This window comes from Urtica dioica, chromosome 10, assembly GCF_054948205.1.
Source record: "Urtica dioica subsp. dioica isolate 48M chromosome 10, U.dioica_male_clone48M_v1_H2, whole genome shotgun sequence".
NCBI classification, from domain to species: Eukaryota; Viridiplantae; Streptophyta; class Magnoliopsida; order Rosales; family Urticaceae; genus Urtica; species Urtica dioica.
In genome coordinates, this window is record NC_142765.1 from 1,956,809 (window position 1) to 1,967,771 (window position 10,963).

Consider the following 10,963-nt stretch of genomic DNA (forward strand, 5'->3'; position numbering starts at 1 on the left):
CGTTGTTATAACAAAAATGTCTCGACAAAGAGCAAGCCCAAACGAGCTCGGTCCAACTTGAATCATTAGTGGGGATAGGAACAAATCTCACCCGAATCGGATCGGGTTGGACATGTTTCACGAGCTCACGAGTAGATGGCCAGTTAAGTCGAGGAAATGTTCCTCATGCGACTCGGAGATCGTTATTATTATATATACCATATATAATGCAAAAATGAGAATCTAATTTTCTTTCCTCGCACATGTGAATGATTCTTCCTCTGTATAGATGTAACCTGAGCTCCCGTTCACATTAAAACATGATTCTTTCGCTATTTCATTTAAGATATTGTTTATTAAATCCCAATATTTATTGTTATTTTATATTCATAGCATATCAAATCTCATTGATGGAGATTTGAGGTCATAAAGTATAAATTTGAGATGATTCTCACTTCAACAGTCTTTATATCGCCACACATATGTTAATCTAGTATTGCCAACAAGAAAAAGATACACATAAACAAGTACTTGTGACAATAACAAGCAAATAAGGTCTATCAAATCCATTAATTTTGCATTATATTAAAATGGCAAGATTTCGCTTCACAAAGAAAAATAGTTTTTACATAATTCAACTTTGTTCTTGTAAGTTACGTATTATCATATTATAGACATTTATTCTTCATAGTACTGAATCTTCTCTCTTTGTCAATCTCATGCTCTTGTACCTACAACAAATAGCACGAATCAACATTATTTTAAACATGCAATATGGATAGTTACATTTTCAATTTATATAAACCTTAGTATTTTTTTTTAGATGAAAAAAAAAACGAGACATAAAGGCTGGCCCTAAACTATATTAGTTAATTACTATAATCTATTTTCATCAATTGATTTATTAGTATAGTTACTTACTTCCGCATCTAGTGCCACGACGAATGGGACGGCCACATGAAGCAGCGACAGCGAAGACCTTCTTAACGTCGACTAATTTCTCGATGTTAGGGGTGATAGATCGGCAAATGCACGGAATATCCAACGACCTAACGACGTAACAACACCCGAGCGATGGCGGGCCCACCGGTGGGCCCTTCTTGACATACCTCCCGCACTGCGCATTAAGCATCGCCACGTTCGTGTTGCACGGCCTCCTCGCTCGCTGCCCGTGAACCAAACACACCATCGCCAACATCATCACCGCCAAAATCACGATACGAGCCATTATAATTGTTTGTTGATTAATTTCTTTTAATTAATCCAATATATATGTATATGTGTGTTTGTGCTAATAACTTGTGTTTGTGGTTTATTCTTTTGGTTTGTAAATTTGGGGGTTTATATTGGGAGTTCATTGCGTGGTTGTTTTTGCCAATTTGAGGTGTACTTTTCTAGTTTGTTATTCTGTTTACTATGGCTTTGAATTCCAGTAATTTAAATTGTTACATCTTTGAATTTATTAGCTAGGAAGTCTTGGCCACGGAAGAGTCATGATCTTAACTAATCATCTTCTATTAGGATCATTTCTAGAATTTTAGATTAAGTAGTTAACCAAAAACTCATTAAGAAAAAAGTAATTAGCTTAAAACTGTTTCTCTCTTTGATTTGTTTTGAATTTGAGAATTCCAATAAACTAATAATTTAAGGAATTACCTAATATATAATTTAAAAATACACAAGTTAGAGCAACTTTGGTAGTTATTAATTCCAGAATAATTGAGCATTCTCTAAATATTTATCATAATAAGAAATTCTAAAACATATCTTTTTTTTCTCTTTTTTCCCCCTTCAATTTTAGCAAACAAAATTAGTACTTAGTTAAGCAAATTATTTTTTATAGCAAAACATCCGCAGTAGTGATTCTGTTCCTACATCAACTTTTTCAGGAGCCATTAACGAGATGACAATTAGCAATTGATCTAATTGTAAAGGATTCAATGTTTATTTAGTATTAAAAAATTAGTTACAAAAAACTAATTCATTCTTAAAGTAAAGAAAAATCGTTACAACCTTACGATCACCACTCGCAGAAGCTCTCCGTGCAAATACAACACGATCCTTTATCTACTTCGCCGCAGTTATTCTCTATCTCCACAAGAAGAGCTTTGATGGTCACTTCGTTAACCGGAAAAACCGCGCCTGAAACAGCGTCGGCTAACAAATAGCATGTAAAATTAATTTTTGCGTAAAATGAAACTATTAATACTTAAAATAATTTTTAAAAGAAGTCATATTTGATGGGAGGCTCGATAATATTGACAAACTCGGGGTTCGTTTAGCCCAAAATCAATTGACAATAAGAGAAGTTGCATCTCAAACTTGTGACTTTTGTACACCTCGTTTTTTTTTCCACGAGGAACTAGTAATAAGTCCCCATCGAGATAATGACTTTTAACAAATGACTTATGATATTAATTCGAATTTAAAATCATGGCATTTGGACGAAATTAGAATCATATTCCGTCCAAACCGAAATTTTGGCTCCATCCTCAACGAAACGTGTCGGGTAGTGTTCAAAAGAAAAATTAAAAACCAAAATTCTTTCGCTATTCACACCAAACAAAAAAAATTATTCCGGTTCAAAATTTGAGTAATATGAACTAAAAATTATGTCCAAATTATTATGATTGCTCACGCTTAGTCGATTTCCAACTGTTGAACTAAATGTCTGGTTGACTAGTTTGGACTTTGGACTCTCATACTATGTTAAGAATCATGTGATTTTATCTTGTTAAAAAATGGACCAGTAGCTATGAACGACACTCTGTATTAGACTTTGATTGATTGAATCGAATGCAAGGTTTCGGGTTCTTATTTATTTAGTTCGATCGGAATAAGCTAGGGTTTTAGCCTTAGGACTTATAGTTGTCTTTGATGTTTTGGATCACTAGGTGTGTAGCAATATTTACACTTGAAATTGTTATTTAGCCAACATTTGTTAAATATTTGATAAATAGTCACGTCTACGTATTTACACATTTAAATTGACGTAAATACCCAATCTTTTTATTTCATTGAAAGAGCAAAACCAGAAATGTCACGTCATGTTACGTTTGGTATATTTGATAAATAATCACATCTATGTATTTACAAGCTTAAATTGACGTAAATACTCAATCATTTTGTTGAAGTATTCACGTGTAATTCCTAGTCTTTAGGCATCTGTTATTATCTCTCCCGGTATAATAAGATTATTGTTAGAGTTATTGTTATTTCCTTCCTTATTTTATTCCTTGTATTTAGGAGTTGTTGGTTGTTATCGGCTTGTACATATACTCTACCAATCATTAATAAAAGATCAGATCAATTATTCTTTTTCTTCTCTGATCTCAATTACGTTCATGGTATCAGAGCATGACCAAATACGGTAAAAACATGCAAGGTCTCACCTCTACCTCCACAGAAATCACCATAACTCCTCAACCATCGCCCACCATAAACTCTGACCACTTCTCTACCCAAATCACCAACCACAAACTAAATGGCCAAAATTATCTTTGATGGTCACAATCGGTCCTTATGTTTATCTGTGGAAAGAGCAAAGATGAGTTCCTCAATATCACTGCTACCCCGAAGGAAGATGATCCAGTATTCAAATCCTGGAAAGATAGCAACAATATGGTGATGCCATGGCTGATTAATTCAATGACCCTTGATATTGGTGAGAATTTTTTGCTATACTCCACAGCAGCCGAGATTTGGGAAGCAGCTAAGATCACCTTCTCTAGCTCTGAGAATACATTAGAAGTATTTGAAACTGAGAGTGTTCTTTATGAACTAAAGCAAGGTGATATGTCTGTTACCCAATTCTTTACTTCCCTCACCAAACATTGGCAGAAAATAGATCTCGTTGATACTCACAGCTGAAAGTTTCCTGAAGATGGAAAATTGTTCAGGTCAATTGTAGAGACAAAAAGAGTTTTTAAATTCTTGTCATGTCTCAACAAAGATTTGGATGATGCAAGAGGAAGAGTTCTCAGCACTAAACCTCTACCCTCAATCATAGAAGCATTTTCAGCAATAAGGCATGAAGAGAGCAGAAGAAAGTTCATGATGGGAGATGCCTCATCAACTGCAGTCAATTCAGACGTCTCAGCCTTATCAGTGTCAAGCGAAGGTCAAAGTCAAGCTGCCAAAGTTTACACCGACAGGAAAAGCCAACAAGAGACCATATTGTGATCATTGTCACAAGCCAGGACACTCCAAAGATACATGTTGGCAGATCCATGGAAAGCCTGCAGATTGGAAGCCTCGGAAGTCCTTATAAGATCAAGAACACAAGGGCAATCTGGTCTCATCTCCACTCTTCAGCAAAGATCAACTAGAGCTTCTCCAGTCCTTGATCAGTCAATCAAAACTGGATCCTCAGAATTCAACTCCTACTGGAAATGTACTCGTGGTAACAAAATGTAATATTTCACTGGTTTTTCACTCCAAAACTGATGATTCCTCCTCATGGATTGTCGATTCTGGAGCTACTAATCATATGACTGGAAACCGTGAATTATTTACCTCATATCATGAGAGTGACAGTTCAATATCAGTAATCATAGCAGACGGCTCAGTCTCATATGTGAAGGGCATTGGAACAGTAAATATCTCATCATCTTTGCGACTCAACTCAGTGTTCTATGTACCTAAGTTGAACTGCAATTTACTATCTGTTCGCAAGTTGAATAAAGATGTGAAATCTTTTCAATGTGATATTTGTAATCTCTCTAAGCATACTAGAAAGTCATATCTACCTAGCTCATAAAAACTTTCAAAGCCATTTACAATGATTCATAGTGATATATGGGGGCTTTCTAAATTTTCCAATATTTCTGGTGCAAAATGGTTCTTCTGCTTATTGATGATCATACTAGGCTCACATGGATTTATTTGATGAAAAATAAGTCAGAAGCACCATCTCTAATCAAATAGTTTCACAAAATGATTCTCACTCAATTCAATACCAAAATTCAGATTTTTCACTCAGATAATGACATAGAATTTTTCAATTCCACACTGCATGAATATTTCATGTCCCAAGGCATTGTACAAACAAGTTCCTGTGTCAAAACACCTCAGCAAAATGGAATTTCAGAAAGGAAAAATAGGCATTTTTAGAAGTAGCTAGATTACTCATGTTTACTACTAATATGCCTAAACAATACTGGGGAAAGGCAGTACTCACTGTTGCTTATCTAATAAATAGAATGCCTTCAAGAGTCCTAAATTTCTCAACTCCATGTCAGAAATTACTAGAGAGATTTCCAAATTCAAAACTCATGTCCACCATACCTCCTAAACTATTTGGTTGTTCAGCTTACATTCACCTTTAGGACTAAAATAAGTTAGATCATCGATCCTTGAAGTGCATTTTCATAGGTTACTCACCATAAAAAAAGGGGTACAAATGCTATTCACCATCATTAAGAAAATAATTCCATACCATGGATATCACATTCCTTGAAAATAGCCCTTTCTACACTTCGATTCAGGGGGAGAATTGTTAGGTAGAATCTCAGGAGAAAGGTCATCCTATAATCACCACCAGACTCACTCAACCTGTTCACAACCAGTCCACCACCAGCCTCACTCAGCTTGTTCACAACCAGCCTCATACATCAGACTCAACCACTCCATCCAGTCCACCACCAGATGTGACTCAAATCTGCCAGTCCACAACCATGATCAAGGTATTAATGATAACCCTTCTTCTCAGATTGATAATGAAATACATGATGATGAGCTGCCAATTGCATTAGGAAAGACTGCCAGAGCTCACACTCCTTATCAGATGGAGGATTTCATCTACTATGGTAATCTATTAGCCAGTTGCAGAGCTTATGTCACACAGATTGATCAGTGCCAGGTGCCTTCAAAAGTTCAGGAAGCCTTATCAAATCCACAATGGAAGAAAGCCACTTATGAGGAGATCAGGGAATTAGAGAAGAATGATACGTGGGATATCGCAACACTGTCTCCTGGAAAAAGGACTGTTGGGTGTCTATGGCTGTTCACAGTAAAGCACAATGCTGATGGATCAGTTGAGAGGTTCAAGGACAAGTTAGTTGCAAGAGGTTTTACTCAAACTTATGGTATTGATTACCAAGAAACCTTTGCTCCTGTGGCTAAGCAAAAACACTATCAGAGTATTGCTTACCGTTGAAGCCAATCTTGACCGGCCCTTACACCGGTTAGATATTAAGAATGCATTTCTTAATGGGGAATTGTCAGAAAAAGTCTACATGGACATTCTTCCTGGATTTGAAGATCAACACTCTCAAGGGAAAGTCTGCAAACTAAAGAAAAGTCTATATGGACTCAAGCAAAGTCCTCGAGCTTGGTTTAACAGATTTTCTCTAGTTCTAAAACAAGCTGGCTACCCTCAGAGTGAAGCTGATCACACTCTCTTCTCAAAGCATGGAACTGATGGAAGAATTACAATACTAAGTGCCTATGTCGATGACATTGTAATTACAGGTGACCATGAAGAAGAGGTTGTTAGATTGAAACAAATGCTGGCCACAGAATTTGAAGTCAAAGACTTGGGTAAGCTGAAATATTTTCTGGGAATGGAGGTACTCAGGCCTCATAAGGGTATCCGTATGTCCCGAAGAAAGTATACACTTGATCTGCTTAAGGAGACAGGAATGCTAGGATGCAAACCAGTAGACACACCTATGGAAGCCTAAACTCAAGTTAGATTCAGCTTACTCGGAAGAAGCAGTAGACAAAGGAAGATATCAAAGGCTGGTAGGCAAGTTGATTTACTTGGCTAATACAAGACCAGACATTGGCTTTGCTGTCAGCTTGGTTAGCCGATTCATGAGCAACCCAAAGAGTCACACATGGAAGCAGTTTTCAGGATCCTAAGGTATCTAGCTCAAGGGAGCTCCAGGAACAGGTTTATTCTTCAAGAAGAACTCAAGTCAACGTATTGAAGTTTTTACTGATGCTGATTATGGAGGCTCCCAGACAGATAGGCAATCTACATCAGGGTACTGCACTTTTGTCTATGGGAACTTGGTGACATGGAGGAGCAAAAAGCAGTCAGTCGTCTCTCGTAGCCGTGCTGAAGCTGAATATCGATCACTTGCTCAGGGAATTTGCGAAGGCATTTGGCTCAGAAGATAGCTTAACAGTTTATAGATTCCATGTGAAGAACAGATCCAACTCTACTGTGATAATGAAGCTGCCATCAGTATTGTGAAGAATCTTGTACATCACGATCGCACTAAACACATCGAGATAGACAAGCACTTCATCAGTAAGAAGATTGATAATGAAGACATCAAGCTATATCATGTTCCTTCAAGAGGAAAAATAGCTGACATCTTAACTAAGGCTCTCCCACCTCTGGTGTTCAGAGACTTGTATTGCAAGCTAAACCTTATTAATGTGTATAGTTTAGCTTGAGGGAGAGTGTTGAAGTATTCACGTGTAATTCCTAGTCTTTAGGCATCTGTTATTATCTCTCACGGTATAATAAGATTATTGTTATAGTTATTGTTATTTCCTTCCTTATTTCATTCCTTGTATTTAGGAGTTGTTGGTTGTTATCAGCTTGTATATATACTCTACCAATCATTAATAAAAGATCAGCTCAATTATTCTCCTTCTTCTCTGATCTCAATTACGTTCATATTTTATTTCAATAAAAAGGCAAATCAGGAATGTCATGTCATGGGTTTGTGACTATTTATTAAATATTTACCAAACATTGACTATTTAGTATAGCAATCTCATGAAAGGGCCGAGTTCCTCCACCGTGTTGGGCTGCCACCCACCTTAGTATGATATTGTCCGCTTTGGGCCCAAGCCCGCACGGATTTGTTTTTGGGTTTCCTTCCCAAAAAGTCTCATACTAGTGTAGTTAGGTGGTCTCTTATATCCAATGCATTCTTTGCATTCACTTCCGATGTGGGACTTTGGTTTGCATCCCAACAATCATTCCCTCAAACCAAGGACCACATACACATGTCCTTCACTCAAGCGAAATCATCTTGTACCGCCTTTTGGACGCTAACGGGACCCGCCGCCTGACCGGCATCATTGTCAGGAAGACTTTCGACACAAGACACACCATCGCGAGGTCAGCACACAGAGGGATTCTCCTTCCACATCGCAAGCCCAACCCAAACTCCCAGTCTCCTGAACCATCGGCTCTGATACCATTTGAAAGGGCCGAGTTCCTCCACCGTGTTGGGCTGCCACCCACCTTAGTATGATATTGTCCGCTTTGGGCCCAAGCCCGCACGGATTTGTTTTTGGGTTTCCTTCCTAAAAGGCCTCATACTAGTGTAGTTAGGTGGATCTCTTATATCCAATGCATTCTTTGCATTCACTTCCGATGTGGGACTTTGGTTTGCATCCCAACAATCCTTCCCTCAAACCAAGGACCACATACACATGTCCTTCACTCAAGCGAAATCATCAAGTACCGCCGTTTGGACGCTAACGGGACCCGCCGCCTGACCGGCATCATTGTCAGGAAGACTTTCGACACAAGACACACCATCGCGAGGTCAGCACACAGAGGGATTCTCCTTCCACATCGCAAGCCCAACCCAAACTCCCAGTCTCCTGAACCATCGGCTCTGATACCATTTGAAAGGGCCGAGTTCCTCCACCATGTTGGGCTGCCACCCACCTTAGTATGATATTGTCCGCTTTGAGCCCAAACCCGCACGGATTTGTTTTTGGGTTTCCTTCCCAAAAGGCCTCATACTAGTGTAATTAGATGGGTCTCTTATATCCAATGCATTCTTTGCATTCACTTCCGATGTGGGACTTTGGTTTGCATCCCAACAACTCAAACGTTTAAACTGGCTAATTACCTATTTTTTGTTATTTTTTCTATTTATATAATGAAATTGAAAATTTACCAAGTTAGATACCTTAATAAGTTTTTTTTTATACTAAAACTATCTTCAAAAAAGAAAATTAGGATGATTTTTTAATTATTGTTTTTTACTAGTAGTGGAGTTGATTTTTTTGTCAATTAACTTTATTCTCTATATTAATGGTTTGTGTAGTAGTAAAACAGTTGTACGATAGTAAACTGTATGTCCATCCTTAGACTAAAATCAATGAGCTATAGTGACATACATAACCAATGGTTTGCTTGACTTTTGACAAGAATAAGGAAATGGAGAATAGTTTTTATCTATATTATTGCTTCCAAATTCAATCATTTTTTGCATGATTAAATTCATGACATTTCGGTTCGCAACATATATAAGTATACATATATTTTAACTTTGTGCTTCATAAGTTACATATTTATTAGCATTTATTCTTCAAAACACCCAGTTTTCTCTTTGTTAAGCCTCATGCTATAATACCTGCATCACAAGACACATGCACGTCCATAAGAAAAACTTTTATTTAAAAAAAAAAACATATTAATATAAACTTACTTACTTATCATAATATTTTTTTTTGTCATCAACATGATTAAATAAGAAAAATCGAGACACAAAGGGCTGCCCTAACTTTGTTAATCATTATCTTATATATCTACAAAATGAAAAATTATACAAAATAACCATTTAAAACTAATTAATTAGCAAAATAACCAAAATTACGTTATCAAAATTCTTTTTGACATCAAGATTACATTTTTGACAATTATTATAAGCAATTTATTAATCTAAAAATAACTAATCATAATGTCAATTTCTTTTTGAAACCTGATTATTGTATATTTTGCAAATTCATTTACTTAAATTGATTATTTAGCTAAATAACCCTTCTTCAAAATTGACATTCATCAAAGAGAATACAATAGAATAAATAATTAATCAATCAAAATATTAACATTGTTACTTACTAGTTACCGCATTTGGTTCTGGGGGAGAACGGGGAAGCCACATAAGGCGGCAACGTAGAAGACCTTTCTCATGTCGATATATTGCTTGAACGTAGATCATTTTTCTTTTTTCAGCCTCGTTTCTCTTTTTCTTCACCGATTTCTCTTCAGCCTCTATATCTCTCTCTACAGATTTCTCTTTCTTCACCATCACTCCCATTCTCTCGAACAGTAAAGTCAATTTAGAGAAGAAAAGAACGTAATGTAACAGAGAGAGAGAGTTCGGGAGACAATTGGTTGAATAGCAAGGATTCAACCACTGGAGTTAATTTAAGGTATGCCTCTCCTCGTTTTCCTTTGATTATCTTTTGAATTTCAGTGAAATTCTATAATTTATTCGCGCGTTCGTCAAGGTTTGAAAGCCATAATCTTCTTAGTCCGAAACCTATTTTTTCCAGCTTTATTCATGTCTCTGAGAAACACTGCTCTTGATGCTAATGAAATTTGCTTCGTTTTAGTCTAACACGTTTATGCAATTTCAGATTGTAGCTTTTTTATCGAGGTCTTTCTCATTCCAAACATAACCAATTGATTTTTAAAAGCTCTGAGTTGTGTACAATATAACTGAAGCTGAAGTATCTCCTTTTTTTGTTTCAACCGTAACCATTTGATTTTTTTAAAGCTCTGAGTTGTGTAACTGAGCTATCTTCACTTTCTTTCTTTTTCCATTTTTTTTTACTCTGTATTATTTAGAATAGAACTGATTTATCTCCATTTTTTACTCTGGATTTTGTTTTATTTTTTTACAGTTTCATTTATCTTTTTTTTTTATCCTACTTTTATTTAATTTAGAATAAAGATCGTTTACAATATCAATTTAGCAAAAAAAAAAAAAAAAAATCTATATTTAAGTAATACCATAGTTGTGGTACCTAGAATAACCTAGTGGTAATTCCACACCACCTCCTGTGTGGAGGTCGTGGGTTCAATCCTCACTGCAGCAAAGCTGCCTTAAAAAAAAAAAGTAATACCATAGTTTTGGAATCAGGATTAAAAAGCGGTATTCATGGAGTTTCCCAAAATATTTCGGGGCCTTATTTTGGAAAGCCCGATTAATAAAGCCCATTACTTTGAAACTTGATGGCCTGGCGGGACTTGGGAACTCTAGCTTCTTCTGCAATT

The 10,963-nt window shown here is 36.4% G+C and overlaps 1 protein-coding gene across 1 annotated transcript; it reads right to left on the reverse strand.

The window, feature by feature from the left end:
• Positions 1–696: 696 nt before the first annotated feature.
• On the reverse strand, positions 697–1,207 carry LOC149382958 (uncharacterized). The gene is made up of 2 exons (XM_089627639.1): positions 901–1,207; positions 697–710 (listed from the first exon to the last, which is right to left on the reverse strand). The coding sequence occupies exons 1-2, from the start codon at positions 1,205–1,207 to the stop codon at positions 697–699; spliced, it is 321 nt and encodes a 106-aa protein (XP_089483765.1).
• Between the last annotated feature and the right edge of the window lie 9,756 nt (positions 1,208–10,963).